Raw genomic sequence first — 23,790 nt, forward strand, 5'->3', positions numbered from 1 at the left:
GACTTTATTTTCCATGTATCAGGTACAGCACATTCGTTTTCCTGTTGCTTATTTGAAGAAAGGTGTTGCATAATCTCAAATCACTTTCTCTTTGTTTTTAAAGATATGTGAATTTGTTTATTCAGGCACTGAAGGTGAAGTCAGATTAATTCAATAAAGACTTTTAAGGTCCATATTTTCCTAGATATTCCCTACTGAAGAAAAAGTCCTTCAAAACTGAAGGCATCATTCTATAAACACTTGTGTATCTGACAAATCAAGTGTTTTCAAAATCAAGTATGCAGGTATGACCGCAATCAAGCAGTAACATAAAAGCTTAATGACATCAGACAAAGTCTTAAAGAAAAAAGTTATAAATTACACTGTTATCTTTTGTGTCCTTTTTCCTATTTCAGGTTCTGGAGAAGCATCATATAATAGACATGGATTCACCTGTGCATATGAAAATCACCTAAAGCACAGACTCTTAACAACAGATTTTAAGTTGGCCAAGACAAAGAGTTATGAACCTAGTCCAGTTGCAAATTACACCATATCACTTACAGCATCTAGTACTCTGGGTCCTCAGCTTTCATTTTCCGGTGATATTGTTTCTGAAAAGACAAATAACATGAATATCAATAACATCAAGATGGAAGGACAGCTGGAAGCAGCTTCGGTCTTTGCAAGAAGCATTTACACTCTTTCAAGCTCATACAATGAAAAGAGACGGGTTTTAGAAGGAAAATCAAATCTGAAGTTGGATTCTTCTTACCTTCAGGCTACCAATCAGATATCTGGCAGATACAGTGATGATTTGTTTTCCATTACCTCAGTTTCTGATGTACAAAGTGGACTATTAAAGAACACAGCTTCACTGAAGTATGAAAACAGCCAGCTGAAAATGACATCTGAAACAAATGGGAGGTATCGACATATTGCAGGTGTCAATAAGCTCGAATTAATTTTGTCAAAGAAGATGGCAGCACTTCGATCTGAGTACCAAGCCACTTACAAGCAAACCCAGTATTATGCGTTGTTTGCAGGTTCTCTCAATTCCCAGGATCTTGTTTTCAACACTGATATCTCTCTGACCGATCAAAGGAATCGAGCTGCACATAAGTCATCACTCAATGTAAATCAGTATGGTCTAGCCAGCAGCGCAACCACAAATGTGCAGTTTAGTCCACTGACAATGCAGAGTGAAATGAATGCCAAACTTGATACTGCTGGAGGCTCCATGTCACTATCCTCTTCTGGGCGCTATGGTAAAAACAATGCAAAATTCAATCTAGGTGGAAGAGTGAGCCTAACGGAAATAACGCTGGGAAGTGAATATCAGAGTACAGTTCTGGGTATGGACAACAAACATGTTTTGAACTTCAGAGTTAATAGAGAAGGACTCAAGTTTTCAAATAATTTGCAAGGATCATTCAAAGAGATTAAGTTGGAGTACACAAATGACTTGAATATTCCTGGCTTATCCTTAACATTTGCTTCGAAGTTAGACAACAGCTTCAGCTTTGACAAGTTCCACAAGCATGTTTTCGACCTACAACTGCAACCTAGCTCACTTACAGCTAAACTAAGCAATAATATTAAATACACTAAAACAGAAATTTCCAACAAAGCAGAACTGCTTCTCGAGCCTCTGAAGCTGAACTTGGGTGGCAATGTCAGAGGAGCCTATGGAGCAGATGAAATAAGGCATACCTACACCATTACATATGCTGATCTAGCTGCAAACTTTAAAACAGATACCGTCGCAAATGTTCAAGGCACAGCAGTGAGTCACAGAGTTAATCTGAATGTGGCAGGACTTGCTTCCTCAGTTACTATGAACACAAACTGTGATTCCAAATCTCTCCGTTTCAGCAATGTTGTGCGTTCCACTATGGCGCCATTTACCATCACTGCTGACATACATACCAATGGTAACGGAAAGCTGATTGCTATGGGTGAACACACTGGAGACCTTTACAGCAAATTCCTGTTTAAAGCAGAGCCTCTTGCTTTCACTTTGTCCCATGATTACAGAGGATCTACCAGTCACAGCTTGAAGTCTAGAGGAAGATATACTACCCTGCTTGATAACAAAGTTCATATGCTTTTTACTCCATCAGAGCAGTCAAGTGCTTGGAAATTGAAAAGTCAGCTAAACAATAATGTATATTCACAAGATCTCAGTGCTTACAATGATGCAGAAAAGACTGGTGTGGAACTAAGTGGAAGAGCTTTAGCAGATCTCTCTGTAATGGATACGTCAGTCATACTACCATTCACATCTGAAGAAGTTAATTTAATTGATGTATTGGGCCTCAGGGGCAGTGTGTCACAGCCTCAAGAATTCAGCATCTCTGGCTCTGTGAAGTATGACAAAAATAAAGATATGCATGTTATTAACCTACCATTCTTGGAACATTTGCCAGTTTACTTTGAACAAATCAGAGGCACCATTCTATCCACGCTGCAGGCCATACAAACTTACCTGAAGAACGTTAACATAGAACAACATATGAGAAAATACAAGGCAACTTTGGATAAACTCCCACAGCACATTAATGATTACATGGACAAATTAGATATGAAAGGAAGAGTTAGCAGCATGAAAAATAACTTGATTGCTTTCACAAAGGACTACAGAATAACATCTGATGATCTCCAAATTATGCTGGAAAAAGCCATGCACAATTTTCAAGAAATACTGTTTCAGCTGCAGGTCTATCTGATACAAATTGAGCAATACATCAAAGATCATTATGAGCAGTATGACATTAAAGCACTTATTGCACAGCTTCTTGACCGAATAGTTGAAACAATGTCAGCTCTAGATAGCAAATATAAGATAAGAATCACTGTAGTTGACACTATTCAAAAATTGCAAATTCTTTTTCGCCAGTATTCTCCCAGCAAAATTGGAAGCAGCACTTTGGCTTGGATTAAAAATGTAGATGATGAATACAGGATTACATCTAGGATACAGGAAAACCTAGAACAACTCAAGATTCAGATTCAGAATATTGATGTCAGACGCATTGCAGAAAATTTGAAACAGCAGATTAAAACGTTTGATGCTAAAGAAGTTTTAGAAAAATTGAAGCGTTCATTACCAATTGAAAAAATTAATGAAGTTCTTGAACAAATCAAAGACTTTATTCTAAATTGGATGGAGGAGTATGAAGTGTCTGAGAAGATCAGTGCTTTCCGAGGTCATGTGCACAAACTGATTGTAAAATATGAAATTGATAAACAGGTATATTTTTTAATGGACAGAATGATAGAACTGCTTAACCAGTACAGAATAAAAGAAACCATCCAGAAACTGACCATCTACCTGAAAAAGATTGATGTGAAGTCATGCTTTGATAAAGTTGTTGCTTTTATTGATGATGCTATCAAGAAAGTACAATCCTTTGATTATGAAATGATGATAAAGGAAGTCAACAAGTTCCTTGACATGGTTATTAAAAAGCTCAAGTCTTTTGACTATAACCAGTTTGTTGATGACACAAATAACAAAATTCGAGAAGTGACCCAGAAAATAAATGAGGAACTCAGAAATCTAGAACTTCCACAGAAAGCAGAAGCACTGAAACTGTATGTGAGAGATTTTAGAGCTGTTATTTCAAAATACATGGAACAACTAAGGGACACTAAACTTGCTGCAATAATTAACTGGTTCAAGGAGCTCATAAACTCAACAACATTTGCTAATCTGAAAGCCAAGGTAAATGAACATCTGGAAGACCTGCGAGAGAGGATTTCTGAAATGGATATTTCCCAGGAATTCCAGTGGTATCTTCAGAAGATAAGCCAATTCTACAATTCTGTTGTCATATACATTTCTGAGCAGTGGAACATAGCTTTTAAGAAAATCGTTACTTTGGCTGAAAAGTATGATCTAAAAAATTGGGCTGAAAATTTAAACCAGTTTGTTGAAACAGGATTTAAAGTCCCTGAAATCACAACTGTTATAGTCACTATACCTGCCTTTGAGGTTAGTCTCCGAAGTCTTCGGGAAGCAACATTTCGAACACCAGACTTCACTGTTCCACTGACTGATCTGCATATCCCCTCCTATGAGGTAAATATTAAGAGATTAAAGGACATGAAAATCCCAATGAAATTTACTACCCCAGAATTTACAGTTCTAAATACCTTTAAAGTTCCTTCCTACACAATTGATTTGAATGAGATTAAACTTCAGATTGTGAGAACAATAGACAAACTCATGTTTGGTGAATTTCAGTTGCCAGCAATTGATTTGTATTTTAAAGACCTAAAGATGAGAGATATGCCTTTTTCTGACATTTCTTTCCCAGAAATACAAATGCCACAGTTTCAAATACCAGAATTATTGGTGCCAAAGCTAAATCTAAATGAGTTCCAGATTCCTAACATGAAGATACCAGAGTTCCAGCTTCCACGTATCCCACATACTGTGACTGTCCCTACATTTGGAAAATTGTCTGGTGCTTTCAGAGTCACCTCTCCATTCTTTACACTGTCTGCACAAGCTGAGGTTCATAATACTACAACATCTGCAAACAGTCCAGAATTTGTGACCTCTCTTTCAGCTCAAACAACGTCCAAATTAGATTTCCTAGTTTTTAGTGTTATTGCAGATTCACGTCTCTTGGCCCCTGAGATGAAGCAGCTGAACCTTAAAAATTCCATGAAGGTCAACCACAGGTTCCTTAAAGTTGATCACACCAATGAACTGATATTTTTAGGGACTTCGGTTGAAGGTGAAGCTGAAACTAGAGCAAACTTATATACAACAAAGAATTCAATAGAACTACAGAATAATTTAATGGTCAAGCTGCAAAGAAAAATTTGGATGCAGAGTGGAACGGCATATTCCCACAGACTGAATATTCCACAAGCTGATTTCTCTAGCCAGGCTGATCTGGTCAATAATATTACAACAGAGGTAGAAGCAGGACACATATCATTTACCTCCACTGGTAAAGGAAACTGGAAATGGACTTCTCCTAATTTCTCCGATGAAGGCACTCATGATTCACATGCCACTTTCAGAGTTGAGGGCCCCATTATTACATTTTCTGCCAACAACAGAATAAATGATAAGTATCTGAAAGTCAACCAAGCCATGAGATATGAATGTGGTTTCCTAAATTATGCAACACTTCAGATTCAGTCTGAAATTGAGTCACAACGTGTGGGACGTAGCATTCTGAATGTAAAAGGCACAGGACAGCTTGGAGGAATGAAAGTGGAATTAACAGGCTCTCACAATGCTCGGCTCAATGGACGGATTGCTGGAACTGTAAATAATGAGATTTCCTTCTTGGCACAGCCTTTTGAAATTCGTCTATTAACAAACAACGAAGGAAACGTGAAAATCAGCTTCCCAATGAAACTGACTGGCAAAATTGACTTCCTGAATAACTATGGGTTTGCACTCAGTTCCTCTGTTCAGCAGGTCAGCTGGCAAGCTACCGGCAGGTTCAATCAGTACAGATATTCCCATAATATGTCTGCTGGCAACAATGATGACAGAATTGAAGCTCATGTTGAAATGAATGGAGATGCCAACCTGGACTTCCTAAATATTCCTTTAACAATTCCTCAGCTTCAGGTTCCCTACACTGGAATTAAAACTCCTCAGCTAAGAGATTATTCACTGTGGGAACAGATAGGCCTGAAAGATTTATTGAAGACAACAAGACAATCCTTTGATTTAAATTTGAATGCTCGGTATGAGAAAAACAAAGACATGCATGTAATCCCACTTCCTTTAGCAACAGTGCATGAAGCACTTAATAAATACATCACTTTCTTCAACAAGTATTTTGAGAGAGGAAGAAACACTGCTTTAGATTTTCTCACAAAGTCATACAATGAAGCCAAGACAAAATTTGACAAATACAAAATACAGACATCACTGAACAAACTACCACGGACCTTCAGGATTCCAGGATACACCATTCCAATTGTAAATATTGAGGTTTCTCCTTTTACTGCTGAGATGCCAGCCTTTGGTTACATGCTCCCAAAAGAAATTAGCACAACAGGATTCACAGTCCCATTTATTGGCTTTTCAGTACCATCTTACACACTAGTCTTACCTTCTCTGGAGCTTCCAGTTCTTCATGTCCCACAGGATCTACGCACTCTTAAGCTTCCTAGATTCAGAATCAACAGCCCATCAAACCACATCTTAATTCCTGCCATGGGAAACATTACTTACGACTTCTCATTTAAATCCAGTGTGATCACTTTAACTGCAAATGCCGGGCTGTTCAATCAGTCAGATATTGCTGGGCAACTCAGTGTCTCATCCTCTTCTGTCATTGATGCACTGCAATTTAAGCTGGATGGTTCAACAAGTTTGACAAGAAAAAGGGGACTGAAGCTGGCCACAGCATTGTCCCTGAGTAATAACAAATTTCTAGGAGGAAATCATGACAGCACTATTAGTTTCACAAAAAGGAACATGGAAGCTTCAGTGGCAACAAATGCAGAAATCAACACAACAGTTTTAAAAATGAATTTCAGCCAAGAACTTTCTGGAAACACTAAGTCTAAACCCACTCTTTCCTCAGGGCTAAAGTTAATGTATGATTTTAATGCTCCTAAATATGGCACTAGTGCTAAGGGAGGAATTGCTCACAAACTTGCTTTAGAGAGCCTGACATCTTACATATCAGTAGAAACTTCTACAAATGGGAACATTGATGGAGTATTTTACACTGGAAATGCATTTTCTGGAAGTCTAGACCATGAGGCAAACACCTATCTGAATGCTAATGGAGCTCGGTCATCTCTCAAGCTTGAGGCCCACTCCAAAGCAGATGGACTCTGGAACAGTGAAATGAAAGAAATACTTGCAGTTGAAGCATCTACCCGTCGTGTTTATGCAGTCTGGGAGCACAATGGGAAGAACTATGCGCGATATACACCTCTTTTCACAACAACGGGGGCTCAGAGGTGCAAAGCAACCTTAGAGCTGGCTCCTTGGGGTATATCAGCAGATCTTCAGATTCAAGCCACTCAGCCAAATTCCTTCCTGGACACAGCCTCAGTTAATCAAATTGTTGTAGTGAAAATCAGTACTGCAAACCAGAAAGTTCGCTGGAAGGGTGAAGGCCAAATTCAGTCATTATCTCTCAGTCATGATATGCAGTTATCAAATGAAAAATCAAAGGCAAAGTTTGATATTTCTGGATCTTTGGAAGGATACATGGACTTCCTCAAAAACATAAAGTGTCCCATTTCTGAGAAAACCTTATGGGATATCTTGAAGTTGGATGTCACTACCAGTGCTGACAGAAAACAATACCTAAATGGTTCAGCATCGCTCGTGTACACAAAGAGTGAAGATGGTTACTTTTTCCCCATACCTGTGAATAAGCTGACCGATGGCTTCTCTTTCAGCATTCCTGAGTTACATCTAAAGGCTCCAAGCCCTGTTCTCAGCACTCCAGAGTTCAGAGTTCCTTTCACCACTCTCCAGGTCCCAGCATACACCATTGACTTGCGCAACATAAAAATTCCACAGACGCTAAACACAATGCCATTTGATGTCAATTTACCCACACTGCCAAAATTAAGATTCCCCAAAGTGGATGTAGGAGCTGATTATATTACATTAGAAGAATATAAAATACCATATTTTGAGGTGACAATACCTGAATACCAAATAACTGTGTCTCAATTCACTCTTCCAAAGAGTATTTCTCTTGGCAGTTTCCATGTAGATCTGGATGAAGTAGCTAATAAAATTGCAGATTTTGATCTGCCTACAATTACAATCCCTGAACAGAAAATTGAGATCCCCCCTCTCAAAATATCCTTGCCTGCTGGAATTTACATCCCATCATTTGGTGCCTTGACTGGATCTTTCAAAGTTGCTTCCCCTTTGTACAACGTCACCTGGACAACAGACTTAACCAACAAAAAGGACTCTTTTGAACAGTCCATTGACTCTACCTGCAGCTCAACATTGCAGTTCCTGGAATATGACTTGAATGGTAAGACATTAAAATTCTGTATGCCACAATTTTGGGGGAAATACTCTATACAGTTTTCTTCAGATTTTTTTTCTACCAAGTCTTTGAATATGAAGATGTTGCTATTTAGAACTGACATTAGATTATGCTTTTTTTATCATCAGCAGCATTTTTTCATAAATTATCAGAGTCTCAGTCAGTCACCCTGAAGGCTAATGACTAGATATATGTATAACTAATGGCATACTGTGAAAAAAACGGAAAAGATCTCTTTTCTGTGTAGCAGTTCCTTACTTTAACATGTGAACAACATAACATTCCCCCATTACTTACAATAATACATGTAAAGGAGAGAAGACAGGCTTATATTTTATCTGGTTCAGTTCAGATAAATACCTTTTTCCTTAGGAAATAAGCATATTCTACTTCAAAAATTATTTCAACTCAGAAAATTCTAGAATCCCATATAGCATTGAGTTCTAGACTCTATAATAATACTAAAAATATACATCATAATAAAATTCTACCTTTCAAGAAATTAGAATCACCATTTATGATCTGTATGAATGCAAAATGTTTTATCCATGTTGTTCTAAATATAGAGAAAAAATGAATTTTAAAATACTCCAGTTGAACAAATATTTTCATATCTTTTTATTTGGGCCATTATGGGCATTCAGTTTCTCGATGCATAATTTTACATACTACAGAAACACCCCACAACTGGCCATCTAACATAGAACTGGGTATTTTTTTTGTGTTGTTTGCTGGTAATTTCTGGAAATAGACACATTTGAAATCTGTTTCACAGTTGTTTCAAACTACAAATATGAAGAAGGCATGTTTGTTATGAAGACAACTGGTAGCTTTTCACATCGTGACATGAGCGCAAACTACAAGGAAGATCTTACTGTTTCAGGAATTAGGTAAAAATTTGCTTTAATAATATAATTTATATTACACCAAATTGCCAATGATGTACTGTTGCTTTACCTCTAATGCCCTGGAGTGCTTTGCTGTAATTAATAAGAACCTGTGTAGCTACCCTGTCATTATCGTCTGTGCCTTTTTCCCTCTGGGAATAGCTGGAAAGCTGTTCCCTCTTGGCATTTCTAGAATACCTGTTCTCAGCAGCCCCATTTCAAAAAACTGCTGAGATATAAACACAGTATTTTATAATCAGAGCAGTTCTAGATCTGACCATCAACATAGTTCGGGTTTTTTCCCACTGGATCTCTCAGTCACCACAAGCCATTAAAGAGTAACTTTTATTCACAAGTACCCATACTAGGGATTAGAGCTGACCATCTAACTTCCCGTTTTGATCTGCAAGTGTTGTGTTGACATATCCAAGGGACAGAGTCTATGAAGGCAAGTACAAATGCAATTAAAAAATACTGCCTGTACTTATGTTGGTGGAAAAAATTGCAGTCAGCTTGTAGAAGTCTGCATAAAGCTGACAGTGGCACAGCTGCAGGTTTTGTTGCACTGCCCTAATTTAATGAAAAGTCTCAACAGAGCTTAATATAGTTTTAACTAAAACAGGAAAATTGAAGTGACAGGAAGTTGTGAATGTGTTAGGATAAATCCTAAGAAATGTGGATAGTAAAACCCTACATTTTCTTTTGATGACAAAAGCATTGTTTACATACATATATATATATAAAATAATAGGTGGTACTGTATTTAAACATAGTGCATTGGGCTTGTGGTTTGTGCATTCCTTCATAGCTGTGTATTCACTCTTGTAGAGTCATGGACAACACTGCATCACTAGACATCATCAGCCCAACTTTTACAGACGTTCACGTGCGTTATCAAGGGACTGACAGGAGCTTATCCGGCTCAGTATCTTCACCCTCTGCTGGGACCTTGGGCTATGTCGTTGAAATGGACACTGACATTCTCACGGCGAAAGTTTACTATCGAACTCGGGTAAGCTTGATATGAGCAATAAAAAGCAAAAAGGTTGGGTGTGCTCAGAGGAAAAGTTCCCCTTTAAAGTTTGTGTATGTTTATGTTAAGACATAAATTAACCACTCTTTGTCCAAAGAAAAAGTGTATTATCAGTAATTCAAGTTTTTGTTTCCTACACTTGCCTTTCCAATACTAAAAGTAGAATCTGTGTGAAGAGGCTGTTTCAGGTCCTCCACACAGTTAATTTTGCCCTCTCCTATGATCGGGAAGACACACCCACTGAAAGTGAAGAAAGTACAAAGCCAGTTTCACATAAGTCACCCATCAGGTTTAATGTATACCCATCAGGCTACTTATAATTACTGCAAAAGTGTCCATTATAGGAATTAGGCCACTGGAAGAAGTCAGACCATCTGTAGAATGTCTTTTTAAATCCATTAATATATCACAATACGTTATAAGAATTAAAGACCTTACAAGATTTTCTAACAAAACATGCTATTATTATTGACATGTTATGACAATTTCAAACTTAAAATTTTACCTTCCAAAATGATATACCAATTTAGGAATCACAAGCAACTCACAATTCACTATTTACTACTGAAAACTGGAAAATTTGTTTATCTAAATTGATTCTCATTCAAGGATCTTTAATGACTTTCTAAATTGTGTCATTGATTTAAATGATTACAAAATGAAATCCTCTAATATTTTCATATAAAGAAAATGCTTTTTAAATTTACTTTAAATGATTTTAAAAAAGAGTTGAAGGTTCATTTTCCCAAGTAATTCACATGCCTTATGAGACATGATAGGCATTTAATACAAAGGAAGGAAAAATCTCATTTGCAGTCAAATTTTTAAAAAAGATGAGACTAAGTTATGTTCTGGTCCTTCTGTTTGAAGAGGCACAAAGTGACTTGATAACATATAATTTCTTCCAAAATAACCTTTCAAGAAGAGAGCAAACACACAGTAGGCAAAAAATTGTAGGGTATTTCTCCTATATATGATAAAATTCAAGATGCAAAATGAGAATGTTGAAATACACTGTTAAATAATATCAAATTTGTTTAATATACAAGCTAACTTTTTCTTATCTTGTTCTATGTTTTCAGTCTGCTCCTCAGAAAGACATTGACATATTAAAAAGTGAGATATCCTTCAAGAAACCTGACCTAATTCAAATGAAATTCAACTGGAAAGAGGATGCTGCCAAAGACTTACTGTTGGGTCTAAAAGAAAAAGTACCTAAAATGACAAATGCAGTCTATAGGTACGTTAATCGGTATCATAAGGAGCATATGGGACTGGAAATTAGTGCTGCCACCTTAAGGATGAAGAATATCATGCAGAATAATGCTGACAAAGCATACACATTTGCTGTGAAACAAATAGATCAAATAGATGCTCAGCTTCGCACAGCTGCCAGTGAGACCTCTGGCAAATATCAAGAGATGAAGGTCAAAGCTAAACAGCTATATCAACATGCAGCAGATCAAGCTGAACAGTTTGACTATCAAAGAATGAAAGCAAAGCTTTTGGATGCTACAATTGACCTAATAGAAGAGTATCACAAGAGAATAAAACACCTAATTGACTCAGCCATTGAATTCCTGAAGACCACAAAATTCCAGGTCCCTGGGCTGTCTGACAAGTACACTGGTGAAGAAATATACCAGATGACTACAGAGAAGGTAGCAAAAAATGCTGATTTATGCCTTTCAAAACTTCAGGAGTACTTTGATGCCTTGATTGCAGCTATCAATGAGCTGGAAGTCAGAGTTCCTGCTTCTGAAACAATTCTTAGAGGTCGTAATGTACTTGATCAAATTAAAGAAATGCTGAAACATTTGCAGGAAAAGATCAGGCAGACATTTGCTACTCTCCAGGAAGCTGACTTTGCAGGAAGGCTTAAGCAACTGAAACTAGTAGTGCAAGAAGTTTTTCAGAAGGTAGAAGAAATGGTGAGAAGCTGGCAATCCAAAAATTTTGAAGACATCAAAATCCAAACACAACAGCTGTACAAAGATGCAATGGCTTCAGATTATGCACAGAAACTGAGATCCTTGGCAGAAGATGTTAAAAAATACATTTCTCAATGTAAACGTTTGAGCCAGAAGATGTTCCAGGACCTTTCAGAAAAGCTGCGCCAGCTGCTCCTCTATGTAAAGGCATTGCGGGAGGAATATTTTGATCCAACTACACTTGGATGGTCAGTGAAATACTATGAAGTGGAAGACAAGGTACTGGGATGGCTGAAGAATCTAATAGATACAGTAGTGGATTGGCACAACAAGTATGTTGCAGATCTTGCTGACTCAGTTACACGCCTGACAGACCAAGTAAGAGAATTGGTAGAAAACTACAGCCAGGAATATTATGACCTTATAACTGATGCTGAAGGAAAAGGAAAACAGAAGGTCATGGAGCTCTCATCTGCTGCTCAGGAAAAAATCCAATATTGGTCTGCAGCTGCTAAGAGGAAAATCGATGAACATAACAAGCAAGTCAAAGAAAAACTCCAGGAGATCTATGAACAGCTTAGTCATTCCCAAGAAAAGCTAATCAGTGAGGCCAAAAGGTTAATTGATCTAACTATCGAAAATTACTCTGCATTTCTGCAATATATCTCAGAGATTCTTCGTCGGTTTGAGCAAATAACAGCTGAGAGCATAAAGCCATACATAGCTGTTCGTCAAGGAGAGCTTAGAATAGATGTGCCCAAGCCATTTGACTGGCAGTCCATTTACCAAATGCCCCAAAAAAGCAGAGAGGCACTCAGAGAAAAAGTGGAACTAACACGCACACTGATTCAGCAAGGCATTGAGGAAGGCTCCAGGAAATGGGAAGAAATGCAAAGATTCATTGATGAACAACTTGCCACTGAGCAACTGAGTCTTCAGCAGATTATGGAAAATATACAGCAGCGCATGAAGACCTGAATGGACATGCAGAAGAGGAGAAGTAATAAGTTTGTATCACAATATATTTAAAAATAACAGCAATCAGCATATTGGAGCTTCAGGTAGATGCTGTTTGAATTTGAATTTGTAAATGAAAACTGAATAATCTACACTAGGTTATTTTAATAAGCTTAATAAGACAATAAATGAGTTCTTTATTACATTTTTGTGTCATTCATTACAGCTACTTTTACTTGGACCGTACGGCTTAATCCAACAGTTGTCAAGGACAATGGGAAGTCTTTGTTTTGATTTCACTATATGTTGGATCAAGCCAATAATGTGCAATACATATTGTAAATAGTCACAAAAGCTATGCAAAACAGAATAAACAGGTTTTAAGGTAAAGGTCACATTCATAAGCCAGTTGAAGGACAACTTAGAAGAACATCTATTTCTCAACATAGAAATGCCTTCATAGATAAGTTTGGGAGAAAGAGTATGTACAAAAATATGAAGAAAAAAATAATGAATTATGGAAATAATATGATTCCTGGAAAACTGCAGATAATAATACTGTTCTGTTAAGAAAAATAAATTTATGCATGTATCAGTTTTCACAAAACTATGCCAAGAATTTTAGATGTGTTTGCTTTCTACTGGCTAATATACAATTCAGAAATACAGGGTTTTCTTACCTGTTTCCCTATGATATTTCTGGTTTTACATCGAATTGCCTAATTTTTACTTATCGCGAGTTTAGTTAACTGTCAAAGTTTCACTGACATCATTGAACATGACGGGAGTCAAAAGGTTTTCCCCTCAGTCCCCTAGGCTGAAGCTTAGACCTTATTGAAATGAATTCTCGATTTAAAGATGAATTTAAATAATGTTGAAGAATTCACTCACAAAATAGGACTACTTTTGAGTGGAAAATGTGTGGACCCATTATGGTTTATTTTCAGCTGTTGGAATACTATATAGGTAGTCCTTGAGCAAGGCATGCTCAGACGGAAATAATGTTACCTCTTTGAGAATAAACTCTTTAACAAATGACACTGGAAATTCTGTGTACATGTCTGTTTTGATACAATCAATTCACTCTGTAATATGGTTCTTGCTTGCTCATTAATGGGAAAACAGAGAGTCTGGTTTCAGTCCATGGTATGATTGGTTACACATAGGAAGCAATGGAACACCAGTTTACAAATACCTGAATAAGTTTTGTGGCAGTAGATACGTATTTACAGCACAGAGCAGCACTATGCAGAGACGGTAGCTCAGGTCCTGGAAAAGGGAGAGCCCAGTGCCCATGTTGAGCTTATGCAGCAATAATGCTCCCACCGCCACAGCTGTTCCACACCGATCTAGCAAGATCTCAGAGCAAGCTGGGCTGATACGCCTATTGTCAGATAATATTATTACCCAAGTAAGTCTGCCAGTAATGATTTTTCTCAGATGAGCTCCATTAACCCCAAAATCAGAATCCGACAAGCACAGTAGTATCTAGCTGTCAGCAGAGTGGGCATCTCTTAGAAAGTAAGGTAAATCTGTTTTCTCTTTAGAGCTTTCAGACATCACAAATATAGCAATAATTCTCAGACAAAGAAATGGAGTAGTCCCCTGTAAACTGTAAAATAAGGAGTTTTCATTCTGAATAGAACTAATCTGTATATGTCACCCTGCCCAAGGGAACCAGAGGTATAAAAATCCCTGTTTACATGTCCTACTGGTTATCCCAGTAAAGAAAGATGTTGGCTGCAGAGCCCTTTCACCTTCATTCACAAGGAAACTGAAGCCTATGGGTCATCTGATCTTTATTTGATGTCAGATTGCTCAACTCTTTTCCCTGAATTTCACAAATGTTTAAGCACAACCAGATTTCTCAGACACTGATTCTTGCTTCCCTTCATCATGACAAATAGCCCTGTGAAACAAAGGACAATAGAAAAAATTACAAAAGTTATGGGAGAAGAGAGATTTAAAGTTTTGTTTTCTTTTGTTTTCCCCCTCATGGCTATTTATTTCTGTCCATCATCCATAGTTCTTGTGAGGGTTATAAATTCTAAATAAGGATTTACTTATAAGGAATGGGTTAACTGAATAATAAATATGCCAAATAGCATAAATATTGGCTCTCTTTGGCAAGAGTGAAGCTTCCCAAGAGCAAACACAATAGTTTGCACACTAAACTGTGGTTAGGGGTTAGAGGAGATTTCCAAGTCTCATAGCAGCGTTGCCGCCAATTGGATTAAAGCTCTCAATCCTGTAATCGATGTGACAGCCATCTTGCAGTCATCCCACAGTTGGTTTTGGGAGGGCCTGGAAGCAGAACATTGCTTTCAAAAATGACATCTTGCTGGAACTTGGCTGCTGTTAAATCCCCACTCCAGAAAGGTCATCTCAAACACCCCTTTGAAACTCTGGCAATATTTTGACACAGGAACTATGCATGTGTGCATAGGTATGTCCCACAAGCACATACAACCAGGTGTAACTTCAATTTCTATGACTTTTCCTGTTGTTTGTTTGTTGGTTTGATTTTCTTTCAGGTTCCAGCAAATTTTAACCTTATTTTCCATGTAATACGTTATGGAAATGTAGACAAAATCAGAATTATTCAAATTATGCTGCAGTTTATTCCACTAATGAAATTTTGCAATATAATCTTTTGAAATATTATTAGTTCTTTTTCAGTTTAGTTTATATAATAAGAAATATTACATTTCATTAAATTGAATTGTGTGGGAGATAACTGGGAATCAGCAACTATCTGGGGCTCAGTGACACTGTTTCTTTTTTTTTTTTCCTATAGTCTTCATCGTCTGAATTCTCATAAATGCCAGAGGGGCTTTTCTTTATAATTTACAGCAAGTATCAGACATAGAGCAGAACTGGTTGTAAAAGTTTAATTAAGTGAAACATTTTAACAAGAAATTCAGAGAACAATATGCCCTGCTCTAAGTGATTGTAGAAATAACATTGACAAGAAACGTGTGTGTTCCTAAATGAAAACTTTTGCAGACGTAGGACAGCAAAAATGTTCCAGAATTTTAGATTATGCAACTAACTAGAGCTGATCTTTTATTAAGTGATTTAAAAATACATGTATAATTTGCTACATATACTGAGATTCTACACATGGATCCACATCCACACACACCATACAGTGCATCATCCACCTCTGGCTCTAAATTATGCTATCGATGCTTTTAGAGTAACTGTCATTACAGCCTACTGATACCTTACAAAGTTTATATTAAAACATTTAGTTGTTCAGTAAGTGACATCAAATTTTGTACTACTCTTCTGCTGGCAGATTTATTGCTCAGGTGGGGAACCAGAATTTATTAAAGACCATAAGGACATACAGAATTGCTTGTATTCAATTTCTACACAGCCAAATCCTGGCCCAGATGAAATCGATGGCAAAATGTCTATTGGCCTCAGCAGGAGTAGGCTTTGGCCAATGTGTATAACTTGAGAAGCACTTTGGGATCCCGTAGGACAAAGGCTATATTATTATCTGTAAAAATCTACACAAAAATATCTCTGAAAAACCATGCAGACAGGAAAATTAATCACTAACAAATTCAAGACAGGCCAGAATGAAGGCTGCCTGTGCAACACTAACCAGAGCCTCCTTATACATTTTTTTTCCACAGTTTTACCTAATATCACAGAGAAAGTTGCCAGGGCCAAGAATCCTGGGTTCTGGTCTCATGCCTTAAACATGGAAATATCCTTGTACCTCTCATCACCGTTTCCTTCATTTCATTATCCATCCAAGGCATTAAGGGAAACTGGGACCTTGTGGCACAAAAGTGTAGGCTGGAGGTTTGCAAGATTCAACTGGGTGAAGTCTTGAGCAACCCAGTCTGAGCTGAAGGTTGGCCCTGCTTTGAGCAGGAGGTTGCACTAGACACCAACCTCCCAAGGCCCCTTCTAACCTGAGTCTGATTCTTTGTGACTAAAGTGATATGGCTTGAGGTTACCATGCTTAATACCATACTTACCCTTTGGTAAATCGTTTGTGAGCAATTGGCTTCATCATCATTCTAATAGATCATTATACAAAGACAGGGAAGTTTTATGGTATCCCTGTGTGTAAATGCATTGTCAGCACCACATCTACACATCTTTTAAATACCTTCAGGGATGGTGACTCAACCACTTCCCTGGGCAGCCTGTTCCAGTGATTGATAACCCTTTCAGTTAAGAACACGCCAGTGTATTTCTGATAACTCCTTTATATCTACCATTCGACAATCCAGTTAGTTAGAGGGCTGCCAAATGTTTTAAATGCTATTGAACTGGTATGGTGAAGGCACATTTCAATAGCAGGAAAATGAAATAGTGTGGTCAAGGCAAACTAGATCACATCCATCCATCTTTTATCTCCAGTTCAAGCAACCTGATAACCAGTCATGACCGAACTAAGGGGAAGTAGGTGTCAGGGCAAGTTTGCTAGGAGGCTTGAACTTACATCTTCAGATTGACAGTAAGATATTACAACAGGTTTTCCACCATGTTTCTATTCCAGCTGTCTTCTCTCCAGGAAATAGTTTCATCCTTAATCATAAATAAAACACATAAAACCCCTAGCAAATTGCACAGTTCCCAGGGTATTACCTGTCCACTATCTGATATTATTCTTTGGTATAATACATAATTTTCTTTGACCCTCACTACCTGTGATATTCACTTGTATCAACCTGGATCATCTTCTGCAGAAATCTTCTTCAATTTCTCTTTAATATTTCTGGATTCCAGGCCCACCAGAATTTGTGAGTCCAGTGGATTCCAAACCTGCTTTAACCTATAGTATTGGAAACCTTTTCTTTCACCTACTCTTGCACAAGAAGAAACACCTTACTGTTTCTCTTACTGATGAGAATGTCTCTGCAGTGGGGATGGGCCAAGGCTTGCCCTTGCCTTTAGGTTCCTTAAAGCATTTTTCTCTGTGAGCTCACCATGCATTTGGATAAGTAATTGTGTTCGCAACCAGCCAGTCAGTCCTAGAATACTGGGTATGTACCTACATGAACGTAAGTTTGCAAAATTAAGTGAGTAGTATAGGTAACAACGTAGGACAAATTCTTCATGGCTACGGCTGTCATTCCCCACAATCGTGTCTTGTTGACGTGGTTCAGCCCCAGCTGGCAGCCGGGTGCCACACGCCGGCTCGCTCACCCCTCCCCGGGCACGATGGGGAGGAGAACGGGAAAACAACGGCAAAGCCTCGAGGGTTGGGATAAGGGCAGTTTACTGGGACAGCAAGGGAGAGGGAAACAATCAACAACAGTACTGATAACAGATATTCACAATGGGTGATAACAGAGAACAATTTACCGATCCAGGACTGACTGACTGACCAGACGCTCAGCCTGTCCCGGAGCCACGCCGAACCTGCCCCTGCCCGACTGGCCCCTTTTATGGTGAGCATGATGTCACATGGTATGGAATAGCCCCTGGCCAGCTTGGCTCACCTGTCCTGACTCCTTGTGAAATTAACTCTATCCTTGCCAGAACCAGGACACTTGTACTCTTTATCTGGTCCATACTCACTTTGCAAGCATACTAAATTCCCCTGAAGCATTCCAACAATTGAAATTTTCTCAGCCAGTCCTGCATCTTTCCTCTTCTGTGTTATTCGTGTCAACTTAGACAGGAGTACTGCTCTGCCTTACCAAACCATGGATGCTTCCCAGCATGCGGGAACTGACCACAAAAGCGTGCTATGATTCTTACCACTTACATTCTGACAGTGTGATTTTGGTAGCTGTTAGGAGAATAAACAGCAACATTAGATCTTCCCAGAATGTCTGGAGAAGGGCCATCTGCTAGTTTGGGCATTGGCAGAGTGAGAGGATCAAGCACACGGAGCAACAGTATCACCAACAACTTACACAAGTAACGAAGGTTATGTGAGATGCTTACACTACGCTTCTGTTGTGAAGAATTTGCCAGGTATTTGATGTAAGCAGAGACCTACCGCAAGTTATAAACTCGTTTTGATTTCCCAGCAAATTATTTTAAGAGGACATGCTAGAAACAATCTTGAATTTATGGATAAATCTACTGCCTTTGGGACTCAAGGAGCAAGTTCTGGTCTCTGAACAAGTGATATGAACTAGCTCAAACGTTATATAGCCTGTAGGAAACAGGACTTGGAACAATTCTCTATTCAGCATCCAAGTTTCCTTAAAGAGGGAACTTTTGGTTGTTTCTGACTGGAGCCAAAAGCCATATACAGTATAGATGTCTGGGGGACCTGAGATTTAGTCTGAAGCAAGAAGTAAACCAACTGAACAGCAAAGAGAACACACATAATGAAAATGCTGTATTGAGTTTGCGTGGCAAGGTTTTGATAGCAAAGGGGCTACAGGAGTGGCTTCTGTGAGAAGCTGCTAGAAGCTTCCCCCATGTCCGACAAAGCCGCTACCAGCCGACTCCAAGATGGGCTCACCACTGGCCAAGGCCAAGCCCATGGAAGGGACCCACGCTGGAGCAGTCTGCTCCTGAAGGTCTGCACCCCGTGGAAGGGACCCATTCTGGATGGGTGTGAGGAGTCCTCCCCCTGAGGAGGAAGGAGCAGCAGAGACAACGTGTGATGAACTGACCACAACCCCCATTCCCCGTCCCCCTGTGCCGCTGGGGGGGAAGAGGGGGAGAATTTGGGAGTGAAGTTGAGCCTGGAAAGAAGGGAGGGGTGGGGGGAAGGGGGCTTTAAGATTTGGTTAATGAGAAATAATTCTCATTACTCTGCTCTGATATGATTGGTAATAATTTACTTAATTTTCCTGAGCTGAGTCTGTTTTGCCTGTGACAGTAATTGCTGAGTGATCTCCCTGTCCTTATCTCAACCCATGACCCTTTCGTTATATTTTCTCTCCCCTGTCCAGCTGAGGACAGGGAGTGATAGAGCAGCTTGGTGGGCACCTGGGGTCAACCCACCACAAATGCTCACAACATCTACCCTACAAATGGCAAGGCTGGATACTTAGAGGAAGCCACTGGGGTGAGTAAAGATGGTCTTAATCAAGGAGATGCATGGGGAAAAGTAACAGACCTGCAACTCTTTGAGCGCTGTCTGCCACTTCTATTATAATAATAATAATAATCTATTACTCTATGGAAGTTTTACTGAAAGAGGCTGGGGACTCCTGGATTTCTGGGCAACCAGATTGTTCTTACAGAGGTAATATTCTGCTCTGGTTTGTGTACAGCTTTGGCTAAGGATGGAAAGCAAATAGTTAGTCTCCATAACATACTTTTATTTCCCCACACATTTCCCCTGCTAGCACTACCTCTGCCACAGTTAAGATATATTCCAATGTTGTTGCCAAGTAGAGGAAAAAAGTGAACATATACCTACTCGTGATTTTGCAGTAGTACATTTTCTGGTATTTACTATGATTACAGGACTTTATTTCTAAAAAGATTCATAGTGTTTTTATTCAGACCTGTTTTCAGTAGAAAATGTTTTATGGATGCCCTTGTACTCAGTACTTTGGTGTTCTGAAAGCACTGGTAATTACAGCTCTATTGGTAGGTTTCATGTATGGAAGGGTTTTGTGCTGGAACCCCCAGAAATCACTCCATCTACTAATGTACTGTTTTGTCACCAGTCTCTTAAACATCCCCACGCAGCACTCACCAGTGACTCTGAAATGTCACTTGTTTCTTTTCCTTCTAAAACCTTTAATATTCTTAAGTTTTAACTCAGTGGCTAGCCTGAGAGGCAGTTAAGACCCAAAGCCAGTAACAGGATGCTATTAGACCCCTATGCTAAGGCAATCAGTTCAAGCCTCTGCGTTTAGCCAGGAAATCCCCATTTCCCAGATACATGCTTTCCCTCACACTTCACACTCCCCTTAAGTCTGTGTCACATAATGCTGCAAAAAAAGGAAGAGAAGTGGGAAGGTGGTATCGCTGTCTCTGAAGTTCAGCATAGGTGTTATTTTAATTTATTTCAGGTTTACTACCTTTGAACGTTCTCAAAGAGACATTAATTAAAAAAGGTCTCTCAAACACCTACCACCTTTGTGCCGTGTGACACTTCAGACAGACATTTCACATTGTTAGCAGGCTGTCTCTCCATAATGCTCTTTCTCGGTTATTATATTTGGGTTTTTTAATAAGACTTTGTTTTTCTCTATGGTAATGACTGCATTACAACTACTTATAAACAATACGGAAAGTTATGCAAAAGCATTTCATTTTAAAGTTGCAGAACAGAAAACCAGCCAAATTTGAGGGAACACACATCCCTCACACATAGCCCGTATATGCAAAGCTATGAAGTCAAAGACATTACAGCAGTACAAACCCCACCTCGTCTCTCTCTCAGACACATCTGTCTATATGTGCACACATCCATGCAAACATGCGCACACGTAAAATGTACATTACTGTCAAGTTAAAAGCCTGAAGCTAATCCTTAATCCTTAGGTCATCCCCATCATTTCAGCACATTGAGCCAGCCAAGTCTTCCCAACATGCCTGTCAGCAGTTAGCTGACGTAACTCTTCCCACTCAGGTCCCATTAATTCAGCAGCTTCACCAATGGTGTTCTACCAACTTCATCATCTAAAGACTCAATTTTTATTTAAACAGAAAATCAGAAAGTTATATTTTTTTAAATGTTGCAGTGAGGCAGTTTAACTTAATTTTTTTCTCCTTTTAGTTCAAATGCACTGATGAATTTGATGTACTATTTTGTGAAGTGATATCGTTGATCGTATTCAATATTGGCCAGTTCCTCCTCCAAAAGATTTGAACTTAAATTTTCCAATCCTTTTAGAAATGCACTTTTGTCTTAAAAAGTTTGTTGATATTTTGCTAGCCCAGTAATGACCTGGTGACTTCTTTGTGGCCATGTGTATGTGTGTGTGTAATCTGGACTTCTATGTCTGCCCTCCTAAGGTTTCCACTGAATGTCACTATCTTTCTGCTTTTTACCAATCTTCTTAATATATACCCCATGTCTGATTACCCTTACAACATATTACCCATTACAGAGACAGAATTTAGTTTTAACAGCTCATGTTCTGGATTGAGGTTCAGTTCCTAGGCCAGCTTTTGATCCATTGCATGATTTGGTCACCTCATTTTTGCATATATTAGTTTCCTGGCAGTAAAATGGGAATTATACTTCTCTACTTTTCAATGGAGTTGTCAGAATAAAACTAATTCATGACCTGGAGATAATCTTATAGCTCTAATGGTGCTGAAGACCATGAAGCAGATAGACATACTGTAATGGCAACAAGAAATCAAGATACATGTATTGACTTCTCTCCCCCATCATCATGTTTATTGTTTTAGAAACTTGGAGTTGATTTCATGTGCTAAATCACTCAGAAACACTCTAGTCCACCCAAAACCATCATACATACCAGGCATCAAACATATAACACTCTCATACAGATAAATGATCCGAGGAATGGACTCAATGGCTGCTAGCAGTTAATTTATATCGTGGTTTCACCATAAACTCTTAACTTTGGAAATAATCTGCCACCCGTTTCGATTTTTGGCTGCCACATAATGCACCTTTGTGAAGTCACTTTTCTGTCTAATAGAGATGTTTCTTTTTACGGGTGAACATTTTTTTTAAAAATAACAAATAGTTATCTCATTTACTGTTCACAAAAAGCATGCCACTTAACCGTATGTAACCAAGCCCCATTTCATCTGGTTTAATGTTTAGCAAGGCATGCAAACTAGTCGATATTACAGGGAGAAGGTGATTTATTTAATAAAATTACATTACTTTTTTTTCCATTATAAAACCAAATAATTGCAACAAAAAAAAATGCTTAAAGTAGAAAAGCATAGCCTGCAAAGATTGATACCGAAAAGTCAGCACATACTGGAAAGTCTGATGCTAAGCTCAGCTGCTTCTTCACCCCGTCTCCATTTCTGCTCTGTATCTGGTGCGCAGCCAGTCTCTGTTTCTGAAGTCGAGTACTCCCTTAGTGATTACTGATATCCACTGTAATGTAGTTAGCAGGTAGCCCATTTCTTCCCCTGTGGATAAGGTTGCAACAGAACTTTTTTAGGCACACTTTTTTCCATTGGGGAGGATAAAGTTTAGGATATATATAGATATAATATGTAATATGCAATGTATAATATATATATTTACATGTTATATCTACCTGTCTGTATTTTCCTTGTGGACAAGTTGAACAGGAGTCAGCAGTATGGTCTTCTGCCCAAGAAGGCCAACTGCATACAGGGCAGTTGTAGCTAGCAGGTCAGGGAAGAGATCCTTCTCCTCTATTTGGCATTTGTGAGACCACATCTGGATTACTGTGTCTGGCTTGGGGATCCCCAGTGAAAGAGAGCCATGGACATACCAGAATGAGTCCAGCGGTGGCCAGCAACCTGGACAGGGAGATGGAGCACACAGCGTGTGAACAAGAGGGAGATGGGTTTGTTGAGTCGGTAAGACCAAAACCCTGTAAGCACCCTGAAAAAGTGAAAAGCTGTGTGAGTTCACACCTATTGAATGCCAGATTCCTCAAAGCAAAGCTTATTTATGAATGTCCCAGTCACAGGAAAATCTTCCAGTGAAACTCATGATCAACCATGCAACGTAAATGTATTTGAAACCTGGTTTCAGCACTTCTTGTACTCCCAAAACTATTTAGTATATTGATAAGCAGAGGAACTTCACGTTTCCCGCTCACATTGGAAGTCACAGAAAATTGTTTTAATGACATTTTATGGCCATAGAATCCCTGCTGTGCTGCTGTTGTTTATCTTCAACACATGTAGAAACTGTTTTTGGGAAAAGATAGGCCAATAAATGTGATCTTTTGTTTTGACATAATGCATTCCTCTTACTCATAAGATGCCTTTTTGAGATTAACCTAAGAATGTTGCTCTTGCAGTCAACCAGATAAGACTTCTTTTTTCTTTTGGGGAAGGGAAGGGTGGGATGTCTGCAATTTTTTTGGCTAGAGCAACAATGATACTTTATGCAATTGGGCCTTTGT

The 23,790-nt window shown here is 38.7% G+C and overlaps 1 protein-coding gene across 1 annotated transcript in view; it reads left to right on the forward strand.

Annotated features, from left to right (window-relative positions):
- APOB (apolipoprotein B) overlaps positions 1-13,846 on the forward strand; it is a 35,871-nt gene extending 22,025 nt beyond the window's left edge. The window contains exons 26-29 of the mRNA XM_054820703.1: positions 396-7,976; positions 8,767-8,881; positions 9,707-9,890; positions 10,994-13,846. Of these exons, the coding sequence (XP_054676678.1) occupies positions 396-7,976; positions 8,767-8,881; positions 9,707-9,890; positions 10,994-12,820 (9,707 nt within the window). The 3' untranslated portion in view covers positions 12,821-13,846. The remainder of the gene's footprint in view (positions 1-395; positions 7,977-8,766; positions 8,882-9,706; positions 9,891-10,993) is intronic.
- The last annotated feature ends 9,944 nt before the right edge of the window (positions 13,847-23,790 follow it).

This window comes from Grus americana, chromosome 3, assembly GCF_028858705.1.
Source record: "Grus americana isolate bGruAme1 chromosome 3, bGruAme1.mat, whole genome shotgun sequence".
In the NCBI taxonomy this organism is placed as follows: Eukaryota; Metazoa; Chordata; class Aves; order Gruiformes; family Gruidae; genus Grus; species Grus americana.